The sequence below is a fragment of the Salvelinus sp. IW2-2015 genome, unplaced genomic scaffold (genome assembly GCF_002910315.2).
Source record: "Salvelinus sp. IW2-2015 unplaced genomic scaffold, ASM291031v2 Un_scaffold1068, whole genome shotgun sequence".
Lineage (NCBI taxonomy): Eukaryota > Metazoa > Chordata > Actinopteri > Salmoniformes > Salmonidae > Salvelinus > Salvelinus sp. IW2-2015.
In genome coordinates, this window is record NW_019942714.1 from 176,742 (window position 1) to 202,528 (window position 25,787).

The 25,787-nt window shown below is 43.7% G+C and overlaps 2 protein-coding genes across 2 annotated transcripts in view; both read right to left on the reverse strand.

The window, feature by feature from the left end:
• The window catches only part of LOC112069646 (leucine-rich repeat-containing protein 17), a 32,959-nt gene extending 21,760 nt beyond the window's left edge, over window positions 1-11,199 (reverse strand). Inside the window, exons 1-5 of the mRNA XM_024136999.2 lie at window positions 10,979-11,199; window positions 4,943-5,207; window positions 4,652-4,788; window positions 1,533-1,872; window positions 1,124-1,350 (exon numbers count right to left, since the gene is read on the reverse strand). Of these exons, the coding sequence (XP_023992767.1) occupies window positions 1,124-1,350; window positions 1,533-1,872; window positions 4,652-4,788; window positions 4,943-5,070 (832 nt within the window). The 5' untranslated portion in view covers window positions 5,071-5,207; window positions 10,979-11,199. The remainder of the gene's footprint in view (window positions 1-1,123; window positions 1,351-1,532; window positions 1,873-4,651; window positions 4,789-4,942; window positions 5,208-10,978) is intronic.
• A 3,209-nt stretch (window positions 11,200-14,408) lies between these two features.
• On the reverse strand, window positions 14,409-25,310 carry fam185a (family with sequence similarity 185 member A). Its single transcript, XM_024137000.2, has 8 exons — window positions 24,629-25,310; window positions 24,231-24,340; window positions 19,151-19,243; window positions 18,878-19,016; window positions 15,841-15,882; window positions 15,626-15,724; window positions 15,301-15,435; window positions 14,409-15,150 (listed from the first exon to the last, which is right to left on the reverse strand). Exons 1-8 carry the CDS (start codon window positions 25,050-25,052, stop codon window positions 15,038-15,040), a joined length of 1,155 nt encoding a protein of 384 aa, XP_023992768.1. The 5' UTR covers window positions 25,053-25,310; the 3' UTR covers window positions 14,409-15,037.
• Window positions 25,311-25,787: the final 477 nt, after the last annotated feature.

Sequence of the window (25,787 nt, forward strand, 5' to 3'; positions counted from 1 at the left end):
TTGTTCAGGGACAGAACGACCTCACGGCACAAAGCCTCTCCCCTATTTGACCTAGATAGTTTGTGTGTATGTATTGACATGTAGGCTACGTGTGCCTTTTATAATGATAATTTATTAATTCTTTATGTATTTATGTAGTTCTGTCCTTGAGCTGTTGTCTATTAATGTTCTGCATTATGTCATGTTTCATGTTTTGTGTGGACCCCTGGAAGAGTAGCTGCTGCTTTTGCAAAAGCTAATGGGGATCCTAATAAAATACCAATAAAATACCAAATACCAATCTCTACACACAAACTCACATGTACACATGCTCTTGTTTTCATTCTAACCGGCCCTCTGACGAAGTAAATTGATGTAATTATGGTAATCCACATCTGTAGTGAATTTCCAGAGAAACACAAACATACGTTTGGATAAAACAAGCTGAAAGACTAAAACATGTTGATTTGGTTAAGATATTCACAACCTACAGCTGCCAACTGTTAATGCTCCTGCTGCTTCGCTTCCTAGCGTAAAAGCAACCAGTCTGTAAACAGGTCTGCCTACACATAGATAGGTAAAATGGTACAATGAAACCAATGGAATAGTTCCAAAAGTGCAAATACCACCCACCCTACATGCTGGTCAAGCAAGCTACACTGAACAAAAAAGATCCAGAGGCCTATTGTTGTGCCATTCATCAGCCGCAATCKCCTCATGATTCAGCATGATAATGCATGGCCCCATGTCACAAGGATCTGTACACAATTCCTGGAAGCTGAAAATGTCCCAGTTCTTCCATGGCCTATATGCTCACCAGACATGTCACCCATTGAGGACAACAGCGTGTTCCAGTTCCCGCCAATATCCAGCAACTTCGCACAGCCATTGAATTGGAATTGGACAACATTCCACAGGCCACAAGCTGCATGAGGCAAATGATGGTAACACCAGATACTGACTGGTTTTCTGACCCACGCCCCTACATTTTTTAAGGTATCTGTGACCAACACATGCATATCTGTATTTTCAGACTGTTAAAATCTTTGAAATTGTTGCATGTTGTGTTTATATTATTGTTCAGTGTAAATAAAGTGCACCTCAAGTATTTGAACCAGGTGGGTCTGATAGTTTGTGACCTCACCTCTGCTTCTGCAGTCCAGTCGGGATGTGGGGAACAGGTAAGTATGGCAGGAGGTGGTGGCGTCAGGCTTGCCCCTGATGGGGATGGGCTGCAGAGGGTATGTGGAGTTTCTCTGGTCCTCCCCCTGCGGGTCTGGGGGGTCGCTGGGAGGCTCCAGCTCCAGACACAGCAGCTCTGGGTCCACCTGTCTCAGCTTCCTGCCCCTCAGCCCAACTGGCTCCGCACACCTAGGTTGTGTTCAGTAGAGCTTTTCTTTTAAAACAGGGAGGTGCTATAGCAACATGAAGATGAGAACACAGATTTCTGTTGTCCATTATATAAAGTATAGTACACTTATTTAGACCAATGCCCACAGATGTAATTTGGGACACCTCTGTTGAGCCCTGTGTCACATTCTATTCCCACCCACCTGGCATGGTTCCCCAGGTTACGGTTGCTGGGCACCTGCAGGGTGCGAACCAGACTGTCGAGTGTGCAGCGGCAGCTCCAGGGGTTGTCATGGAGACGCAGGTAGCGCAGGGCTGGCATGGGGATGAGAGCCTCCTCGCTGAGCGTGCCCAGACGGTTGTGCTGCAGCAGAAGGGTGGTGAGGTGTATCAGGCCCAGGAACACCCCCTCCTCCAACACTGAGATCCGGTTCTGCTGCAGGTCCAGGCTCCTCAGGCCCTCGAAGCCAGAGAAGGCCCCGTCGTGGAGGGCCTGGATACGGTTACGGGCCAGCAGGAGGTGGTCTGGAGCCCGTGACCAGGCTGACAATAAGAATGATCATGATATTATGTTTCATTTCCATAAAACTTTTCAAGCAAAGCACAAACGCAACGTGTTATATTTTGTTACAGTGAAGGTTGCAGCAGAAGTAGACTCCTTTATCGACGACTCAATATTAGGAAGGTGTTCACTTACGCCAAAAAATAAATTTGTTCATATTGGCAGAAAATGTTATAAAATAAATAAATACAAATGCGCTGCATTCGTTGCCTTCCTTTTAGATGGAATAAATAAAACAGGGTTGGATGAATAACTTGAAAAATGTAATCCATAAGCCTACTAATACATTGATCGGCATCAATAACCTATGTAAAGTTTGTCAAAGTTAGCAATGAGGAATCGACCCGGGGGACCGGAACTGATTCCGGGGGACCGGAACTGATTGAATTAGCCCAGAATCGGGTGTCGGACTCGGACCGGAATCAAAATGAATGACTGCCCAGAATCGMCCCAAGAACATCAGGCCGTTTCCATCTTCCGGAATTCAGCCGACTTTGCCGGTATTTTACCAGAATKCCCCCAGAAGCGGCCCAATGCAATTTTAAATAYATGRATACAAAATTACCTGATTTAGTCATTTTAAAAATGACTATTATACATACAAATTATACCCATCCACATATTTTTTAAATAATTGTATTTATTTARTTTTTACCCCCTTTTCGTCATATCCAATTGTCTTGTCCCATCTCTGCAACTCCCYTACGGCCTAGGGAGAGGCGAAGGTCGAGAGCCGTGAGTCCTCCGAAACAACCCCGCCAAGCCGCACCGCTTCTTGACACAATGCACGCTTAACCCGGAAGCCAGCCGCACCCATGTGTCGGAGGAAGCGTACATGTGCTTGGCCCACAGGACATCCCGGCCGGCCTAACCCAATTGTGCGTTGCCTCATGGGTCTCCCGGTCGCAGCCGGCATGGGTAGCAAACCAGCATCAGTAGCAAACCAGCATACATAGTTTGCACTGCGATGCAGTGTCTTAGACCGCTGCACCACTCGGGAGGCCCCATCCACAAAGGTTTTAATGCTTATCAACTGCCTTGCACAAAGTATCCAAATACAAAAATCCTTCTTAAACAGGACTCTTAAAGAATTTAATTTAAATGTTAATTTTATTTTCTGATGACAGAAAATATGGGAAAATAAATAAATAATGAAATGTTAATTATATAAAGCAGCCTGTGTAATCATCTGCCAGAGAGTAGCCACAATCGCCCGAGCCCCAAGTAATACATTTGGGCAGATAACTCACACCGGAATCGGCCTGAGCCCCGAGTAATACATTTGGGCCAGATAACTCACACTGGAATCTGCTAGAGCTCAATCCCCGCATTCTAGTCATAAGTAATACTGCCAAAGGCGGCCCAAACTCGGACCACATGACATATGCCGAGTCTGACTCTCAGCCGAGTGCGCTGACTCTCAGCCGGAATCGGCCCAGATCCACTGTGCTAGCTGGGGTATCAACAGGCTACCAGTTGCAATTTGTTTTATKTGAAAAGGAGACTGAATTAAATCTTGACTGCCCTGCAGATAGGAACGTGTCCAGACCAATAGACTAGAGGTGTGAAATGTTCCGAAACCTACCCCTTATGGGCCATCAGCGGGACAAAYGTATTGCTGAYTCTAAAAGATGTTGCGCTATTAACGGCAGCACCACTTTATCAATTCATATTAGTACTTTAGACTACGCCATAAAAACTGTTTTTATGGGCACACAAATCCAAAATGATGTATGAGATTTGCAAAATCMAATGCTTCCAACCGAAAGTCACCTAACTTGTGTSGTTCTTCAATAGGCTATGCAAGGCTAATAMACCTACTTGTTGGATGTGTGTTATATCCAGCTGTTTAGTTAGGCCTAGTGATATTGTCGACCATCATCAGCTGATCCAGGAGATATTTTTCTGAATGACAGTCAAGTGACAAGCAGCTGTTGTGTTATAGCACCTMATGCAAAAACAGTCAGTGCAGGAAAATGGTGTTCTAAGAATGTCCAGAATATGTTGATGTTTTGTTCATTGCGCCAGTGAAGACCTTTGATCCACGTTGGATCCAATCCAATATGCCTACATTTGTTTTCTGCTTTTTTTTGTTGCTTGATTTACAGCAGGGTCTAAAATATTTAACAGAGAAAGTATCAAGGTAATGAGTGAATGTTTTCACATGTTTCTGTGCGTCAGATTGGACACAGAGTTAGGCTTCTGTGTGCAATTGTGTAGGATAACCTAGGCCAGTGATTCCCAACCTTTTTCGGTTACTGTACCACTAACTGAATGTTGCTCTTCCCAGAGTATCCCTGAAGTAGCCCCTCATGTGCATTTTACCAGTAGGCATATGGTCTCAAGAGTCTTCTCAAGTGCCCTCTGTGGATATAAAAGGAAACTCAATGTATCTCCATAACGTTGAGTGCGCGGTGGTTCTGTACGCAGCGTGGTGGTTCTGTACGCAGCGTGGTGGTTCTGTACGCAGCGTGGTGGTTCTGTACGCAGCGTGGTGGTTCTGTACGCAGCGCAGTACCATCCACAAAACGTTTTGCGCGCCAAAAAGACAGATACTGTAAGCACTTTTCAAGACACTCGGCCCTTGCCAGTGACCTGATACTAGATGAATCCAGTCCTGGACTAAAAAGCGTGTTCAGTGAAGAATCCCCATTGAAAGTGATGCTTTGTCCAGGAGTAGGCTAAATCTGGCCCTATTTGATCTTTATAGACAGTAAAACCATAAAGTAAATAAGCTAGAATCCATCGCATTATAATTACATAAGGCAGTGGGGATGGAGGAAAGTTTTCTCCCTTGGCAGTCCACYAAGAGGTCTTCGGAGTCGCTGTACTCTGAGCATTCAGGGACCTGATGCCTGATGTCTCCTGACCTGCCCTGGCGCCCCCGACCTCTCACCCTAATGATGAGAACAATACATTTCAGCATAATTAATGTAGATAATATTTGCAGCTAAATAGACTTACTTATAACACCTAATAAAGTCAATAAAACATAGTGGTATAAACGAGTAAGATATAAAATGAGAGAAACAACCTAGAATCCATCCATACCTGTCCCGTCTGAGGAGGCGTCTGCCTACTTTGAGCCGCCTACCCTGGCCTGCCTTCCTCAGCTGGGAGGGTGGTGGGAGCAGCAGGAGTACTAGGAGAGCCAGGAGGAGAGGGGAGGTCACACGCATCCTGAGCCCAGCTGGGGCTGCCTCTCGCTCGGGATAGCTGGAGCGAAGCAGTGGGTGGAGTGGAGGTTTTACTGGAAAATGGGAGTGGAGGATTGCATGTTGACAGTGTCTAATATAATGTGATTCAGCTGCTGTTCCTGCAGGAGAGAGAGGGAGGGAGGCGAGAACGAGAGGGGGAGGGTGGAGGGGTAGGGAGAGAGAGAGAAAAAAACAGACCGTGTGAGCGACTGGGACAGAGAGAAAACAGACAGTGTGAGCGACTGGGACAGAGAGAAAACAGACAGTGTGAGCGACTTGACAGAGAGAAAACAGACAGTGTGAGCGACTGGGACAGAGAGAAAACAGACAGTGTGAGCGACTGGGACAGAAGAAAACAGACAGTGTGAGCGACTGGGACAGAGAGAAAACAGACAGTTGAGCGACTGGACAGAGTGAAGAAAACAGACAGTGTGAGCGACTGGGACAGAGAGAAAACAGACAGTGTGAGCGACTGGGACAGAGAGAAAACAGACAGTGTGAGCGACTGGGACAGAGAGAAAACAGACAGTGTGAACGACTGGGACAGAGAGAAAACAGACAGTGTGAGCGACTGGGACAGAGAGAAAGTTGACGGATGGCATTAAAGCAACACAATGGTTAAATTTCAACATTTCAAATATTGTTTGATTTACACATTCTTTCTGCATTTAGCAGTTGCTTATTTTACTTACATGTGACAGTAAATTCAGCTGAAACCATGAAGTCAATGTGTGCGAGATTACCCAGATAAAAACAGCTTTGTAAAACTTGATGAGACAAGTTATGGCAGAAACCAGTCCCTCCCTGTAACATTCCTCACAGTCAGCGATTTGTTTGTTGGTGTGTGTTTATATATATTTGCTCCTGAGTATAGTATTTCAAATAAAGCACACACATCTGGAAACATTCTAATGTTCCTTCTGCTGCTTTTCTCTCACCTCTCTCTCTTTCTGTATCCCCCTCTTTCAGAGGTGAATGCAGAAACCTACAGGAGCTGAACCTGCCATTGTTCCAACATTAACATGAGTAACGGCAACATCTTGTCACGGGTACAAACTACCCTCTTATCTTATCTTCCAGGGGTGGAATTAACGGTAGAACAGAAAGAACATCTTTAGTTTATGCTTTTCATTCATTCCCTTTTGATAATGGGTGCAAACTTTGCACAGGTACAAACACCTAGTAAACCAAGTGCTTAGCCTTGATGGAATGCCACTGTTCTGAAGCTCATCACCACTCAGACTGYCAGTTGAAGTCAGATTATTAAAACTAGACATTGCTTGATTATACAGCACCCCTACTATTATCTACAACATTACATTAAGAGGACTACAGGGAATCATTCCTTTTCCCTTTATTCCATATGTTGTATACTTCCCAATACTGTTTAGGTGTAAAGCTACAGTGAAATCAGGACCACATGGGGACTCGGGTGGAGGAGGGAACTGCTTGTCGTATAATGTGATTTACAGTCACCATTCATCTTTACCGATAACACTACATTCTTTAAATAACATGTCATTACTATGAAAAATAGGGACACATTTTCTACATTAAAGGCCTGATTGGTGGAGTGCTGCAGAGATGGTTGTCCTTCTGGAAGGTTCTCCCATCTCCACAGAGGAACTCTAGAGGTTTACCGGAGTGACCATTGGGTTCTTGGTTACCTCCCTGACCAAGACCCTTCTCCCCCGATTACTTAGTTTGGCCYGGCTGCCAGCTCTAGGAAGAGTCTTGGTGGTTCCCATTTAAGAATGATGGAGGCCACTGTGTTTTTGAGGACCTTCAATGCTGCATACATTTTTTGGTACCCTTCCCCAGATCTGTGCCTTGACAAAATCCTGTCTCGGAGCTCTACGGACAATTCATTAGAACTCATGGCTTGGTTTTTACTCTGACATGTACTGTCAACTGTGGGACCTGATATAGACAAGTGTGTGCCTTTCTAAATCATGTCCAATCAACTGAATTTAATCATGTTGTAGAAACATCTCAAGGATGATCAATGGAAACAGGATGTACCAGAGCTCAATGTTCAGTCCCATGGCAAAGGGTCTGAATACTTATGTAAATAAGTTATTTATGTTTTTAATTTTTAATACATTTGAAAAAAATTCTAAAACCTGTTTTCACTTTGTCATTATGGGGTACTGTCTGTAGATTGCTGAAAAAAATAAAATATTTTATACATTTTTGAATAAGGCTGTAACGTAACAAAATGTGGAGAAAGTCAAGGGGTCTGAATACTTTCCAAAGGCACTGTACATATTGTTGTTTGTTAAGTGGCCCTGTTTGATTTTTTATGAACCATCTAATGAACTCTGAGGGCCTGTTTGTTATAAGGGGCTACAGTGCCTTGCAAAAGTATTCACCCTCCTTGCCATTTTTCCTATTTTGTTGCATTACAACCTGTAATTTAAATTMATTTTTATTTGGATTTCATGTAATGGACAAACACAAAATAGTCCAAATTGGTGAAGTGAAATGAAAAAKAAATACTTGTTTCAAAATAAAAAAATAAAAWTTTAAAAAACAGAAAAGTGGTGCATGCATATGTATTCACCCCCTTTGCTATGAAGCCCCTAAATAAGATCTGGTGCAATCAATTACCTTCAGAAGTCACATAATTCTTTAAATAAAGTCCACCTGTGTGCAATCTAAGTGTCACATGATRTGTCACATGATCTCAGTATATATACACCTGTTCTGAAAGGCACCAGAGTCTGCAACACCAATAAGCAAGGGGCACCACCAAGCAAGCGGCACCATGAAGACCAAGAAGCTCTCCAAACAGGTCAGGGACAAAGTTGTGGAGAAGTACAGATCAGGGTTGGGTTCTAAAAAAAAATATCTGAAACTTTGAACATCCCACAGAGCACCATTAAATCCATTATTAAAAAATGGAAAGAATATGGCACCACAACAAACCTGCCAAGAGAGGGCCGGCCACCAAATCCCACGGACCAGGCAAGGAGGGCATTAATCAGAGAGGCAACAAAGAGACCAAAGATAACCCTGAAGGAGCTGAAACGTCCATAGGACCACTGAAGCCATACACTCCACAAAGCTGGGCTTTACAGAAGTGGCCAGAAAAAAAACATTGCTTAAAGAAAAAAATAAGCAAACACGTTTGGTGTTCGCCAAAAGGCATGTGGGAGACTCCCCAAACATATGGAAGAAGGTACTCTGGTCAGATGAGACTAAAATTGAGCTTTTTGGCCATCAAGGAAAATGCTATGTCTGGCACAAACCCAACACCTCTCATCACCCCGAGAAGACCATCCCCACAGTGAAGCATGGTGGTGGCAGCATCATTCTGTGGGGATGTTTTTCATCGGCAGGGACTGGGAAACTGGTCAGAATTGAAGGAATGATGGATGGCGCTAAATACAGGGAAATTCTTGAGGGAAACCGGTTTCAGTCTTCCAGAGATTTGAGACTGGGATGGAGGTTCACCTTCCAGCAGGACAATGACCCTAAGCATACTGCTAAAACAACACTCGAGTGGTTTAAGGGCAAACATTTAAATGCCTTGGAATGGCCTAGTCAAAGCCCAGACCTATATCCAATTGAGAATCTGTGGTATGACTTAAAGATTGCTGTACACCAGCTTTAGAAGATTGCTGTACACCAGCTTTAGAAGCCAGTCTAATTGACATAATTTGAGTCAATTGGAGGTGTACCTGTGGATGTATTTCAAGGCCTACCTTCAAACGCAGTGCCTCTTTGCTTGACATCATGGGAAAATCCCKAAAAATCGGCCAAGACCTCAGGAAAATAATTGTAGACCTCCACAAGTCTGGTTCATCCTTGGGAGCAATTTCCTAATGCCTGAAGGTACCATGTTCATCTGTACAAACAATAGTACACAAGTATAAACACCATGGGACCATGCAGCCGTCATACTGCTCAGGAAGGAGACATGTTCTGTCTCAGAGATGAACATACTTTGGTGCAAAAAGTTCAAATCAATCCCAGAACAACAGCAAAGGACCRTGTGAAGATGCTGGAGGAAACAGGTACAAAAGTATCTGCATCCATAGTAAAAACGAATCCTATATTGACATAACCTGAAAGGCCGCTTAGCAAGGTAGATGCCGCTCCTCCAAAACCTCCGTAAAAAAAGCCAGACTATGGTTTGCGCATGGGGACAAAGATTGTACTTTTTGGAGAAATGTCCTCTGGTCTGATGAAACAAAAACAGAACTGTATGGCTATAATGACCATCGTTGGAGGAAAAAGGATGAGGCTTGCAAGCCGAAGAACACCATCCCAAACGTGAAGCACGGGGGTGGCAGCATCATGTTGTGGGGGTGCTTTGCTGCAGGAGGGACTGGTGCACTTCACAAAATAGATGGCATCATGAGGCAGGAAAATTATGTGGATATATTGAAGCAACATCTCAAGACATCAGTCAGGAAGTTAAAGCTTGGTCGCAAATGTGTCTTCCAAATGGACAATGACCCAAAGCATACTACCAAAGTTGTGGCAAAATGGCTTAATGACAACAAAGTCAAGGTATTGGAGTGGCCATCACAAAGCCCTGAAAAAGCCTGTGCGAGCAAGGAGGCCTACAAACCTGACACCAGCTCTGTCAGGAGGAATGGGCCAAAATTCACCCAACTTATTGTGGGAGGCTTGTGGAAGGCTCCCCGAAATGTTTGACACAAGTTAAACAATTTAAAGGCAATGCTACCCATGCTCTACTATAATTCTGACATTTCACATTCTTAAAATAAAGTGGTGATCCTAACTGACCTAAGACAGGGAATTTTTACTCGGATTAAATGTCAGGAATTGTGAAAAACTGAGTTTAAATGTATTTGGCTAAGGTGTATGTAAACTTCCGACTTCAATCGTACGCCAGTTATGATTGCCCAATACTGTTATCCCAGTTATGTAGTGAGATAATGTGGCAAGCTGAAACAATGAATGAGAGCAACAGAGAGAGAYAAAAAACAGGCTTTGTGTGTCAACCCCAAAAGGCATGGAAGCCCGTACAGGTCTTTGTGTCAAAATTAAGACGTTAAATAACGAGCTGTCTACTGACCCGAACAGCCTTCGATAAACAGGGACCTTGACCATGTGTCTTTGTATCCTCTCCATAAGTGTTTATATTCCAACATTATTTACACCTGAAAGCAATTCCATAGGCTCTGTTTTCTGTTAAACCCTATGAGCTCATAGAGAAGAAATCTGTGGAAAATGCTTCACAGAGCTGGCTAAGAATGAACCTGCAGAAATAAAGTCTCATTTCAGTTCATTTCCAAAGACTTTTAACCATCTGACTGTCAGTGCTGCTGTCAACACATACCTACACTCCCCTCTTTCTCTGGTAGTCCCTCCTCTCCCTGTCCATCCTTCCTCTGCTGTTCTTATGGGATTCCTCCTGATTATCAAGGTCTAAACTCAGGTTAAAAATCTTCTCCCAATCAAATGCCACAGTCAATTTACAACTGCCTACCTCACATCCCTCCACCAACCCGCTCGCCCCTTTCTTGCCATCCTACGTTGGTCGTTCACCTGGGGCAACCCTACCAGAAGTCAAATAATCAGTCATATATTGTCATAACCCCAACACCCATACCTACACAAATTGAAGAAAGTGAGAAGACTTGAATTAGTGAAATCAGGCTGATAACAGGCTGCAGGTGCAGAGCTGTAATAAAAGAACACATTGTCTTTATAAATACTATGGAGTATTACTTGTCCAATTACTTGTTACAAATCATAGATCTTTAGAGGTGCCTTCAGAACATCCCGTATGAATACGAGGCTAACACACAACCAGTTGTGGCCCAGCACTGTTCACATATTGATCTTAAACCCCCTCTGTCTGTCTGTCCAGGACCTGTCGGAAGGTAGATTCACTGTTAAAGGCTTACAGTACCTGGCCAAAAGGAAGGGTTGCCACAAGCTCATCCACCTCAATCTCTCCGGCTGCACTCAGGTCAGTTTCTGCGGTCCTCTCTGATCCATATGTCTCCTCTTCTATCTGCTTTAACTATATCCAGATCAGTTTTCCAACACATCTGTGTCCTCTGCCCCCTGGCTGCACTAGAGTCAGTTTGTGTGCTCCTCACCAAGTCTGTATGTTGACCCTGGGGAATGAGAAAGGTTCTCTCTCTGGCTCTGAAAGGAAGAGAGAGAGAGAGAGAGAGAGAGAGAGAGAGAGAGAGAGAGAGAGAGAGAGAGAGAGAGGGAGGGGGCTACAACTTATGCACTGGTTTTAAATTACAACACACACACACCCACATGCACATGTACTCCAGCATGAACATGGACTCTCACCAGGGCCAGCATTTTCCCAGCTGGTTAAGTGGTTGTACTTTGCTGCGAGAGAGAGACAGAAAGGCTGCAGCTAACTTGTTTGTTGAAAATTACAACATGTCCATATTCAACCTCTCCCTCTCTCTCACCCCACTGCTCTCTAATGTTCTAATGTAGTGTGTGTGTGTGTGTGTGCGTGTGTCTCTCTCTCTTGTCCCTAAAGATCTCAGTGGATGGTTTCAGGTACATAGCAGCGGGCTGCCCACTGCTGCAGCAGAAGTTGTCAATGACATGCCCACTCTGTCAGACAACTGTGGGCTGGTACATATGGAGCTACCAGACAACTAATTTAGGCTCTGGCCAATAGTTGTTCTCTTTCTAGGGAGTAGTACCATCTTTTTTAACCACCATTGGCTACCTGTGTATTTTGTGAGTGAATGAGTTAATGGACCTCTGCCTGTCACTGTCTGGTTTCCTCCAGTTGGAGCTAGCCTCTAAGTATCACTCTCTGTCTGCCATCTCACTATGGAACACGGCACATCTCTCAGACTTTGTCCATCTCTGACATGGACAACCTCACCAAGTTCAGAGTGGATGGTGAGTGTCTGTGAGTGCGTGTGCTACGACTCATGTTCCATATCTGTGTATAAGTGTTCGTTGATTGTCTTGGCAACCCACGTTGTGGTGAGTCTCGTTGCCGGTGTGATGTTTACAGGGAATCTGATTGGGTGACTAAGTGACGTGCTACACACCTTATTTCATGTGATTGGTCTGTGACATCAAACCATGATGCAGCATCCAGAGAAACATCTTGTGGGCCATGTTGTGGGTCAACCCTGGAACTTTGGAAATCCACACATTTTTGGCCTTATACAGTGCTGTATCTGGCACAGGTCACTGTTAAGTGATCAGTCAATGATTATAGCTCTTCAGCCAAAGGAGATGGTCAGATTGTTTCTGAAGATGTGATTAGTCAAGACAGATGGTTCAGGGGCATTATCAACACACACATAGTTTGTTATGGTGTGTGTTGTTCTGACAGTATATCTGTGTGTTCCTGTAGGTAGCAGTCAGAGCTCTGTGTCGTAGCTCTCCAGGCCTCGCTACACTCCATGCTGCTGACTGCCCCAGAATGACTGACGCCAGTCAAGTCTATGGGCGCCCTCCAAAACCTGGTCTACCTCAACATCTCACACTGCAGTAGGTGTTTGTGTGTGTGTGTACTGTCTCTCTACCTTAGATGACATCCGGTTGCGTCACCTGACAGTGTGTGTGTGTATGAGTGCATGCTTGTTGCAGGGTGAATAATAGGGGCAGTGATACCTGACTTAAGGGCTCTCTGCCTCTAAACTGAGCTGAATCTGAGCAACTGCAGCCACATCAACTGATCTATCATGAGGGTGGCTCAAAGTAAGGTCATACAAACAAAATAAACACACATATTACACACACATGTACTGTACACGCATTGACTGACTGGCGTGATGTGTTTGTACTAGTTGCAGTGACCTGAACCACCTGAGTGTGTCTTAAAGCCAACTTATGCTTGCTCTGAAAATGTAATCCGGAGGCTCCTCGTGGAGGGTTTGACGCAATTGCGGAGCCTCTGGAGGCTTGCAGAAGCCAAATTGAGCTCCGTACTGCATTGCCATGCGCCTCCCAAATCTTGTAATAATGCGTAGGATCCATATAGCTCCGCATTGATTGGTTGACGGTAGGTGGGGGCGGGAGGTCCTGTATAAACAAACTCACTTCCTTGACAACTTCCTTCACAACAGCTCTGCGAAGTGCAAAAAGTGTGTTTGCTCTGACTTCTGCGGAGGCCGCATCGCAGTAAATGCTGCATGTCCAATGCAGAAGTTGGATTGACCATGCAGAGCCTTTTACTGTGATAACATGTCTGATTCTGGTCTGGTCTGGCTCAGTAGCAGTTCCTCTCTCCTCCCTCTGGACATCAGTTGATGCAACATCATGGACTAGGTAATGCTTCCATAGCTTGCTGTCCATCATGGACTAGGTAATGCTTCCATAGCTTGCTGTATATGTGTGTAGAATTACAGTTAGCCATGTCAAACACCCCAACAACCTTACTCGTGTTTCCAGGCCATGAGACTGCAGTCCTGAGCAGTGGGACCACAGTAACAATGTAGCCCCCTACTAGTTTGGCTATGACTACTGTATCCAATCAGATGATCCGACTAGAACCAGGACACCTAGGAGGAAGACGAGCCAGCACCAGGTAAAAATAACAAAAATAGGAATTTGATAAAGGCCTGTGGAGAGGACTACAATTACACAACATGAGTACACAGTCCATGCAGACAAACACACGAGGACTGAGTTTATATATACATTCCAACTACCAATTTAAGGTAAACCAAATCCCTACCATTCACTGCACCTTTAACTCTAGCTCAATGTCAAGCACCTGACTCAAATGACCACAGATGAATAACCACAACAGATTATTTTTAGGCTAGGAAATATTGTTGAATTTATATCAGAACATCAATGCAGTATATACATTTATGTAAAGCTTTTACATCAAAACATTTCAACTGAGTGGGAGAAAGGATCTAGATTTTTATATGCATTACAACACAGATTGAATTTCATTTACATCATACAGCAAATTATTTTTGCATTTAAATKATATAAAAAAACTAAATTGCCTCAATGATTTCATTGTCAGTGTTGGTGTCAACACTTTTCCCAGTATTTTTTATTCCCAGTAAATTGAACCCCCCATGAATAGTTTAAAATAAAGGCAACAACAACAAACAGTGGTCACATCCTTTACGAAGCATCCAAAAACATTTAGTACATTTTGCAGTTTCAACCCTACGATCAGAAAGTCTTAAGAGTGAGGTTCTCCTGGTTTGTCATAACAAACAAGGCAATTATCTTCCTCAATAGTGTGCAATGAATTCTACTAGATGAAAAGTCAAAGCGAATATACATCCTGCCATTAAAAGAAAGKTAAAACATTTACATTTCACATACTATCAAACTTTCTATTTTCACATAGTATTTAAAACGCAAGCGCGGGTATTCAGAAACAGCCAATGACTGAACTAGCCTGGCTGCCACTAGATTTATGCTTGAGCCATTTCATGACAACAGTTGGCTAAAGCAGAAACATTATGACTGAGGTGCCTCTACTAACCGTGATCATGTTTTGCAACTGCATTTAGACACGTAATAAAGCCTAGTAGGCGTTGTCAATGCTACAGATGTGATTTTAACTTCATGATATTCACCAAAAACTATTGATTGAGAACAGAAATCAATTAGATTTTATTTTGTTTAAATCTGCTCTCATGGGGTTCTCCGTCTGCATGTGTCAAGACTCCCAGAGGGCGATTCCTTTCATCCTATCACTGATCTGTCTCCCAGTTCCACATTGGCAACTTTCTCTTCTTTTTTCTCTCCTATGTCAGCTTAGCAGTAGAAAGACAACAGAGAAAGACAACTGAGACAACAGAGGAAGACAACTGAGACAACAGAGGAAGACAACTGTGGTTGAGAAAGACAACTGTGGTTGGACTCTGCCCAACAGTCACAGTCAGTGAGATAGTTATGTCTACACTTCTTGTCCCTGAGGACTTAGTTCAGTAGGTAGACAGGAAGGAGGTAGGACATTTTTGGAAGTGTTGGAATGGAGCGTAGGAGTGAAGCCTCAGCTGCCCAGCTTCAGAGACTCAAACCAGCTCTGTGCCTTCAGGGTGATGGAGCCTCTGTCTGCCTGGGCCCTGATCCACTGGTCACCCTGGGGTTGCCCATTCATATGGCCTACAGGGAGAGCAGAATAAATGGAATCGGGTGGGTTTAGTAGTAACAGTAGCAGCTGTGTACTGTACTCACTGGGTGAGTAAACATAGTAGGAGTAAGTGTAACTCATTGGTGAGTTTAGTCCCAGTAGTATTTATAGGGATGACTGACCAGTGACAGTAGTCATGCTATCTTTAGAATCTCTCTCTGCTTGCTGAAGGACTATCTCTGGGCTGATCTCTACTGACATTCCACACAGCTGCACTCCTGCTCTTATAGAGGGGTGGACACGCACAGACACTGCACCTGAGAGAGGGGGGGAATAGAAAGCAAAAGAGAGAAAAGAGTGATGGGAAGACAGTGACAGGAAAAGACTGGGTCAGAGGTGCAACATTGGAGAGAGAGAGAGAGTCAATTCAGAGGGATGACCAGATATGGCTCATCCTATTGAGCATTCTATACCTAGTACATCCACCCAGAATGTTATTATGTTTACCTTGCTGAGAGTGGAATTCTGCACTGCCACTGTCTCCTACATATGCATCAATGTTTCCACTGTTTGACAACACCTTCAGGTAGCCATTATTAGAACCATCTGGCAAAACGTGTCAAAGGAAAAAAATATTACGCTTAAAATCTGGTTAAAATAGCCTCAAACAAAATTTGACACAATCGGTTTTCAAATATAGCACAGAGTATTGGCCCACTTACCTACAATTATATCTCCAGTCTCATTCCGCACTGTGGCATCACCTGTATGACAAAGAAACTAAACGTGAGATGCTGATGTACCCAGAGAGCTCACAGGCTAATGGTTTCCATGTCCTCTAGGAGAACAGAGAGGCTGTCTATCTCAGAGGAAATCTCCATTAATTATGGCTGACTCATCCTCTTCGCCTCACTTTCTCTCTGTTAATTGCTCTTCCTGGTTGTTTTCTTTGCCAGAGGTTCCTCTTCTTCTTTCACTCTACCTAACCTTGATTTATCTAAGCAGTGACTCACTCAGGCCATCCACAACTTAATCATCTTGTTTACACCAAGTTAGGGAAAGCATTTAAGTCTAGTCTGAATAATGGTAGTCACTAAACCAAAACAGTCCTGACCAGGAAAAACTCTGTACCTTAGATATAGCTGATAAATAGGGCCCAGGGTTTTTGCATGTCATGTCACATGTTCAATAAAAATTCAGGGCCCTACCTAAAAGTGCTGGCCAGTATTTGGCAGTATACAGTATACTCACAGATTACTGCACCTTTACATAGCCCATCCAACTACCTCATCCCCATACTGTATTTATTTACTCATCTTGCTCCTTTGCACCCCAGTATCTCTACTTGTACATTCATCTTCTGCACATCAATCACTCCAGTGTTTAATTGGTATATTGTAATTACTTCGCCACCATGGCCTATTTATTGCCTTACATCCCTTATCCTACCTCATTTGCACTCACTGTATATAGACTTTTTCTACTGTATTATTGACTGTATGTTTGTTTATTCCATGTGTAACTCTGTTGTATGTGTTGAACTGCTTTGCTTTATTCTTGGCCAGGTTGTAAATGAGAACTTGTTCTCAACTAGCCTACCTGGTTAAATAAAGTTGAAATAAAATAAATTAAAAATACAGTTGAAGTCAGAAGTTAACATACACTTAGGTTGGAGTCATTAAAACGTGATTTTCAACCACTCCACAAATGTCTTGTTAACAAACTATAGTTTTGGCAAGTTGTTTAGGACATCTACTTTGTGCATGACAAGTAATTTTGTCCAAAAATTGTTTGTTTACAGGCAGATTATTTCACTTATGATTCACTGTCACAATTCCAGTGGGTCAGAAGTTCACATATACTAAGTTGACTGTGCCTTTAAACAGCTTGGAATATTCCAGAAAATGATATCATGGCTTTAGAAGCTTCTGATAGGCTAATTGACATAATTTGAGTCAATTGGAGTTATACCTGTGGATGTATTTCAAAGCCTCCCTTCAAACTCAGTGCCTCTTTGCTTGACATCATGGGAACATCAAAGAAATCAGCCAAGACCTCAGGGAAAATTGTAGACCTCCACAAGTCTGGTTCATCCTTGGGAGCAATTTCCAAACGCATGAAGGTACCACGTTCATCTGTACAAACAATAGTACACAAGTATAAACACCATGGGACCACGCAGCCGTCATACTGCTCAGGAAGGAGACGCGTTCTGTCTCCTAGAGATGAACATACTTTGGTGCAAAAAGTGCAAATCAATCCCAGAACAGCAAAGGACCTTGTAAAGATGCTGGAGGAAACAGGTGTTCCACAGTAAAACGAGTCCTATATCGACATAACCTGAAAGGCCGCTTAGCAAGGATAAAGCCACTGCTCCAAAACCTCCATAAAAAAGCCAGACTACGGTTTGCAACTGCACATGGGGACAAAGATCGTACTTTTTGGAGAAATGTCCTCTGGTCTGATGAAACAAAAATAGAACTGTTTGAACATAATGACCATCGTTATGTTTGAAGGAAAAAGGGTGAGGCTTGCAAGCCGAAGAACACCATCCAAACCGTGAAGCACGGGGGTGGCATCATCATGTTGTGGGGGTGCTTTGCTGCAGGAGGGACTGGTGCACTTCACAAAATAGATGGCATCATGAGGCAGGAAAATGATGTGGATATATTGAAGCAACACCTCAAGACATCAGTCAGGAAGTTAAAGCTTGGTACCAAATGAGTTTTCCAAATGGACAATGACCCAAAGCATACTTCCAAAGTTGTGGCAAAATGGCTTAAGGACAACAAAGTCAAGGTAAATTTGTGGGCAGAACTAAAAAAGTGTGCGCGAGCAAGGAAGCCTACAAACCTGACTCAGTTACACCGGCTCTGTCAGGAGGAAGGGGATAAAATTCACCCAACTTATTGTGGGAAGCTTGTGGAAGGCTACCCAAAACGTTTGACTCAAGTTAAACAATTTAAAGGCAACGCTACCAAATACTAATTGAGTGTATGTATGTAAACTTCTGACCCACTGGGAATGTGATGCAAGAAATAAAAGCTGAAATAAATCCTTCTCTCTACTATTATTCTGACATTTCACATTCTTAAAATGTGACCTAAGACATGGAATTTTTACAAGGATTACATTTCAGAAATTGTGAAACTGAGTTTTAGGTGTATGTAAACTTCCGACTTCAACTGTATATGACTAGGTATACAGTATTATATTTTGGCCAACATATACAGTGCATTCGGAAAGTATCCAGACCATTTTACTTTTTCCAAATATTGTTACGTTACAGCTTTATTCTAAAATGTATTACATTCATTTTCCCCCTCAAATCTACACACAACACCCCATAATGACAGTGAAAACAGGTCTTTAGAAATGTTTGCAAATTATTTATTTTTTTAAATACAGAGAAATGCCTTATTTACATAAGTATTTAGACCCATTGCTATGAGACTCCAAATTGAGTGCAGGTGCATCCTGTTTCTATTGATCATCCTTAAGATGTTTCTACAACTTGGAGTCCACCTGWGGTAAATTTAAATGTATTTGGCTAAGGTGTATGGAAACTTCCGACTTCAACTGTATGTGTGAATTCAAACCGATATCGCAATAACAAAGTATTCCACAAACCACTGTCAATACCATTGACTCATAAAAGCCAAAGCTCTGGGGTGACCATGTTTCAAGTCTCATGAAGGCCATGTTACTATGCAATGCTAAATGTACTATCCACTATACACGCAGCACTCCCCTCCTCACCATGTATGTGTCCCAGCTGTATCCTCCCTGAAGAGGAAGATATGGTGGTGGACTCAGCGTAGATGGCTTTCACCTTCAGAGGGCCATGTTCTGTCGACACGTTCATAGTAGTACCCTGGATCTTCTTCACATTCACCGCCTACAGACAGAGCACAAAAAGAGCTTATATCTACTATTAACTGTAATACACATACCATTCAGCACAAATATACTTTTATAAAATAAACAGAATTGGGTAGGGTAGGTCTCAGAGTATAACAGCAGCTACTGTACACTGTGTCCAGAGGTGCTGATGTCCACATTGCCATGGATGGTTCCCACCCCAGTGACGTTGCCCCCCTGGGAGTGGACCTGCACCTGGTGACCCTGTAGAATAGAAGATTTTTTTACAATGGAAATATTTTTTGCTCTCCTCCCATTGCCCCCAAAACCCACACAAGAAGATGCATGCCCAAGCAATATCTAATCCCCCCCTAACCTTCTAGGCATAGCCACAGGAAGTAGGGGTGCTGAGGGTGAAGCACCCACTGACAAATCGAAATCAACCTTTTCACGTGCGAGTTCCAAATATCTCTAACGGTCACCCCAGCGTGAGTTGTTTTATGCACGTGATGTCAGAATGCACTCACTGTTACAAAATTTGATTGTTACGCAACAGGACAGTTAACCCGCACTGCCTGCTAATTATCTGTATATCATGTCGTTTCTACTGTATGTAGGTATATATTTATGATAATGTATTTACTGTATTATTCACATGTTTTCAAGTACTGTGACAAATAATGCATTCCGATTATTGCATAGATTGTAATGGACACCTATGATGTGCGTAAAATTCTTATGTAGCCTACATTTTCCGGTTTGCATGATTGTGTTATGCTGTCTCTACTTCTGTGAATGTCTGAACATTGCATACAAAAAGAAACTGGTCACATTCAGAACATAACTTTGTAGGGACTGTGTTTGTGCAAAATGTTTCTGTTAAAAAACATTGTGGCCAGCTCAAARGCTGACTTGCGTCAATTGAAACTGGACGCTCTAAATAAGCGTTCTAATCACACCGGTTTGAGCYTACGCTGCAGYGACCCCTATAGAATGATCACACCTGTTTTTTGGTATGTGTCAAAGGAAAAAATATTTAAGAAACAATCATGCAGTACAGTAAGCAGCAAGCAGTTACACTGGCGGGCCTCAGTGGCAATAAATTACCAAAAGCTTACCTTGACTTGGAAGAGTTCCAGTGTTCGATAGCCATAGCTAGRTAGCTAAAATAGCACCCCTCTGTTTGAGTAGGCTAAACTAGCTAGCTGGATTGACTAAGTGAAAAGAAAAACACTATGAAATATAGCTAGCGCTCTCTTTTGCTTCTCCTTCATTTWTGAAGAAATTAATTTGTTCAAAACTGTCTCTCTAGAGTCACCCAGAAGTGGCGCTCCTAGTGGCCAGGGACTTTAACGCAGGCAAACTTAAATCAGTTTTACCAAATTTTTACCAGCATGTCACATGTGCAACCAGAGAAAAAAAATCCTAGACCACCTTTACTCCACACACAGAGATGCAAACAAAGCTCTCCCCCCTCCATTTGGCAAATCTGACCATGATTCTATCCTCCTGATTCCTGCTTACAAGCGTGCATCAACAACGTAGTCCCCAGAGTGACAGTACGTACATATCCCAACCAGAAAGCTGCCCAGTAACGCAAGCCTACCAGACGAGCTACATGCCTTTTATGCTCGCTTTGAGGCAAGCAACACTGAAGCATGCATGAGAGCACCAGCTGTTCTGGATGACTTTGTAATAACGCGATAAAGGTTGCCAAAGTGAACAAAACCTAGAAACAGGTCAACATTCCACAAAGCCGCTGGGCCAGACGGATTACTAGGACGTGTACTCAAAGCATGCACGGACCAACTGTCAAGTATTTTCACTGACATMTTCAACCTCTGCCTGACCAAGTCTGTAATACCTACATGTTTCAAGCAGACCACCATAGGTTACCTTCGCTTCCTTGGGCACAGGGACTGACTAAATGATTACCGCCCTGTGGCACTCACGTCAGTAGCCATGGAGTGCTTTGAAAGGCTGGTCATGGCTCACATCAACAGCATCCTCCCGGACACCCTAGACCCACTCCAATTCGCATACCGCCCCAACAGATCCACAGATGACGCATTCTCAATCGCACTCCACACTGCCTTTTCTGACCTGGACAAAAGGAAGACCCATGTGAGAATGCTGTTCATTGACTACAGCTCAGCGTTCAACACCATAGTGCCCATGAAGCTCATCACTAAGCTAAGGACTCTGGGACTAAACACCTCCCTCTGCAACTGGATCCTTGACTTCCTGACGGGCCGCCCCCAGGTGGTAAGAGTAGGCAACAACACGTCTGCCACACTGATCCTTAACACTGGGGCCCCTCAGGGGTGTGTACTTAGTCCCCTCCTGTATTCCCTGTTCACCCACGACTGCGTGGCCAAACATGACTCCGACACCATCATTAAGTTTGCTGATGACACAACAGTGGTAGGCCTGATCACTGACAAGACAGCCTATAGGGAGGAGGTCAGAGAACCGGCAGTGTGGTGCCAGGACAACAACCTCTGTCTTGCTAACAGCGAGGGAAAGGAGCTGATCGTGGACTACAGGAAATGGCAGCCGAACAGGCCCCCATTTAACATCGACGGGGCTGTAGTGGAGCGGGTCGAGAGTTTCAAGTTCCTTGGTCTCCACATCACCAACGAACTATCATGGTCCAAACATACCAAGACAGTCATGAAGAGGGCACAACAAAACATTTCCCCCCTCAGGAGACTGAAAAGATTTGGCATGGGTCCCAAGATCCTCAAAAGGTTCTACAGCTGCACCATCGAGAGCATCCTGACCGGTTGCATCACCGCCTGGTATGGCAACTGCTCGGCATCTGACCGTAAGGAGCTACAGAGGGTAGTGCGAACGGCCCAGTACATCACTAGGGCCAAGATTCCTGCCATCCAGGACCTGTTTAATAGGCGGTGTCAGAGGAAAGCCCATAAAATTGTCAGAGACTCCAGTCACCCAAGTTAAAGACAGTTCTCTGCTACCGCACAGCAAGCGTACCGGAACGCCAAGTTTCGGARCAAAAGGCTCCTCAACAGCTTCTACCCCCAAGCCATAAGACTGCTGAACAATTAATAAAATCGCAACCGGATAATTTACATTGACACACACCACCACCCCCTTTTGTACACTGCTGCTACTCGCGGTTTATTATCTATGCATAGTCACGTCACCACCACCTACATGTACAAATTACCTCAACTAACCTGTACCCCCACACACTGACTCGGTACCGGTGCCCCCTGTATATAGACTCATGATTGTTATTCTTATTGTGATACTTTTTATTATTACTTTTTATTTTTGTCTACTTTTTGTCTCGTTGAACGGCACTGTTGGTTAAGGGCTTGTAAGTAAGCATTTCACGGTGAAGTCTACACTTGTTGTATTCYACGCATGTGACAAATACAGTTTGATTTGAACTACTCACCACACTTTATGCACTGCAGTGCTAGCTGTAGCTTATGCTTTCAGTACTAGATTAATTCTCTGACCCTTTGATTGGGTGGACAACATGTCAGTTCATGCTGCAAGAGCTCTGATTGGTTGGAGGGTGTCCTCCAGAAGATCTCATAATTACTGTGTAAGTCTATGGAAGGGTGAGAACTATGGGCCTCCTAGGTTTTGTAGTGAAGTCAATGTACCTAGAGGAGGACGGAAGCTAGCTGTCCTCCGGCTACACCATGGTGCTACCCTACAGAGTGCTGTTGAGGCTACTGTAGACCTTTATTGCAAAACAGTGTTTTAATCCATTATTTGGTGACATGTGAATCTATTTAGCATAACTTTAATGTTTCTCTATTTTTATGAAATTCAGAGGATGGTCCACCCCTTCCTCCTCAGAGGAGGTTCCACTGCTTTACATTTCAACCGATCGCTGCCCGCACCTGCCCGCCCGTCTAGCATCACTACTCTGGACGGTTCTGACTTAGAATATGTGGACAACTACAAATACCTAGGTGTCTGGTTAGAATGTAAACTCTCCTTCCAGACTCACATTAAGCATCTCCAATCCAAAATTAAATCTAGAATTGGCTTCCTATTTCGCAACAAAGCATCCTTCACTCATGCTGCCAAACATACCCTCGTAAAACTGACCATCCTACCGATCCTCGACTTCAGCGATGTCATTTACAAAATAGCCTCCAACACTCTACTCAACAAATTGGATGCAGTCTATCACACTGCCACCAGTTTTGTCACCAAAGCCCCATATACTACCCACCACTGCGACCTGTATGCTCTCGTTGGCTGGCCCTCGCTTCATACTCGTAGCCAAACCCATTGGCTCCAGGTCATCTACAATTCTCTGCTAGGTAAAGCCCCGCCTTATCTCAGCTCACTGGTCACCATAGCAGCACCCACCAGCACGCGCTCCAGCAGGTATCTCTCACTGGTCACCCCCAAAGCCAATTCTTCCTTTGGCCGCCTTTCCTTCCAGTTCTCTGCGGCCAATGACTGGAACGAACTGCAAAAATCACTGAAGCTGGATACTCATATCTCCCTCACTAGCTTTAAGCACCAGCTGTCAGAGCAGCTCACAGATCACTGCACCTGTACATAGCCCATCTGTAAATAGCCCATCAAACTACCTCATCCCTATACTGTATTTATCTTGCTCCTTTGCACCCCAGTATCTCTACTTGCACATTCATCTTCTGGACATCTACCATTCCAGTGTTTAATTGCTATATTGTAATTACTTCGCCACCATGGCCTATTTATTGCCTTAACTCCCTTATCCTACCTCATTTGCACACACTGTATATCGACTTTTTCTACTGTATTGTTGACTGTATGTTTGTTTATTCCATGTGTAACTCTGTTGTTGTATGTGTCGAACTGCTTTGCTTTATCTTGGCCAGGTCGCAGTTGTAAATGAGAACTTGCTCTCAACTAGCCTACCTGGTTAAATAAAGGTGAAATCAAATCAAATGAAAGTTGTGGATGTAAACGTGGTTAATGTAATGTTGGTGAACTGTTGTGTCCTCACCTTTTGGTTTAATAATTCTCATAATCTCCAAACTGTTCCTTTTCAATTGCTACGATGTTTATCTATATGCTTTATATATTTATTCTGTATTCACTTGCTTTGGCAATGTAAACATGTGTTTCCCATGCCAATAAAGCCCTTTGAATAAGAATTGAAGGGGCTGCTGGGTCATTATAACAGATGTGGCTGTAGTTTTAGTCAAACTATAACCTTATTCATATTTCACTGGACTGTACAGACTTTAATCATATTCATATTTACCTTGACTGAGTGCAGCACACAATTCCCCCTCTCTGTCTGCACCCTGCAGGTATCACACTCCATCTTCTGGACATGCACGTCGCCCTCTCCTTGAGTGGTGATGTAAAGGTCTGACACACACACACACACACACACACACACACACACACACACACACACACGTGATTTCACTCACCGTTTTGCTGTCATATCTAACTAATCACTGGTTTTATAAGAGGGAGGGGAAGTGCTTGGCTAGGGGGTCATCATATCAATAATGTAATCATGAGCATCAGCTGACAGTCTGATCCTAGTACAGTTAGTACACCTAGAGCCATTCTCTTAATGGACTTCTTTAATTCATGAAGCAGACAGTGGCTCTAAACTCATGATTCAACTTCACAAACCAAAACACTCACCACTTTTGATGGGAGCGGTCAGCTCCACTGACACGTTGCTGTTTTTGACCTCGGACAAGATGTACAGTTCCTTGTTTTGGTCATCATAGTGTACCTGGAAGTTGTCTAGTTGGACGGCTTGATCTGCGRTGGTGCCATGAATGGTGATGAAGGCCCGGTTCGCCTCGGGGAAAGCGTGCGGGTCCAGAGGTCGTACGGAGATGTGACATTGGAGCTGAACCCGTACTTTGCTGAAGGGGTTAACAACAAGAGTCCACTGCTTCAAGGGTTTGCTCGCCTCTTTCTTGGTTGAAGAGCAGGGAGAGGTCGAGAACGCCTTCAGAATCAACAAGGAAGAGTCTTGGAGGTTATTTGGACACGCTGCCAGAGACCACCAACGTAAAAGRCCGAGACGTATACGTTGGTTCGCGGAACAACAAAACATCACGGTCACAGATCATAAACAGTCTTGAAAAAACTTGCGGTTAAACATTTGCACCAGGGCTCCTTTATTGAGGCACGGAACTTCGTTGCGTTACGTTCCACGTCCTACGGATAGACAATACTTTTGGCCAAAGGATGATGAAACAAGTTCGAACTCCTTAGGTGATATTCTAACCAAAGACAGGAATGAAGCACTGTGTTCTAGCCCTGTCCTATAATAAACCAGCCTCTCGTCACCCACTATCGGCGTCTAAGTACTTCCGGGTGAGGGAATTTTTGTAACTGTCTAAATAAAAGTCCCCCACGTAATAGTAGAACACTGTAATTAACCTGTATTTATTCATAATATATGAAAGATAATTGTCTAAACATTAACAATGATTCATATTTGTTCATATTTAAGTGACATTTACATTTCCCCCCAAAGTTAAACAAATGTCCCCAATGCAATACACTGTAGGCCTATAAATTACACATGGGCTTGTAGAGAAAAAAGTATTATGTGCCACTGTAAAAGGAGGGTTGGGAATAGTCTGTAGAGTCTGTAGCACAGGTGGTTGGTGGAACCTTAATTGGGGAGGACGGGCTCGTGGTAATGACTGGAGCAGAGTCGGTGGAATGGTGTCAAACATATGGTTTCTACGTGTTTGATGCCATTCCATAAGCTCCGTTCCAGACATTWTGAGTCGTCCTCCCCTCAGCAGCCTCCACTGGTGTAAAATCTATATATGGTGTC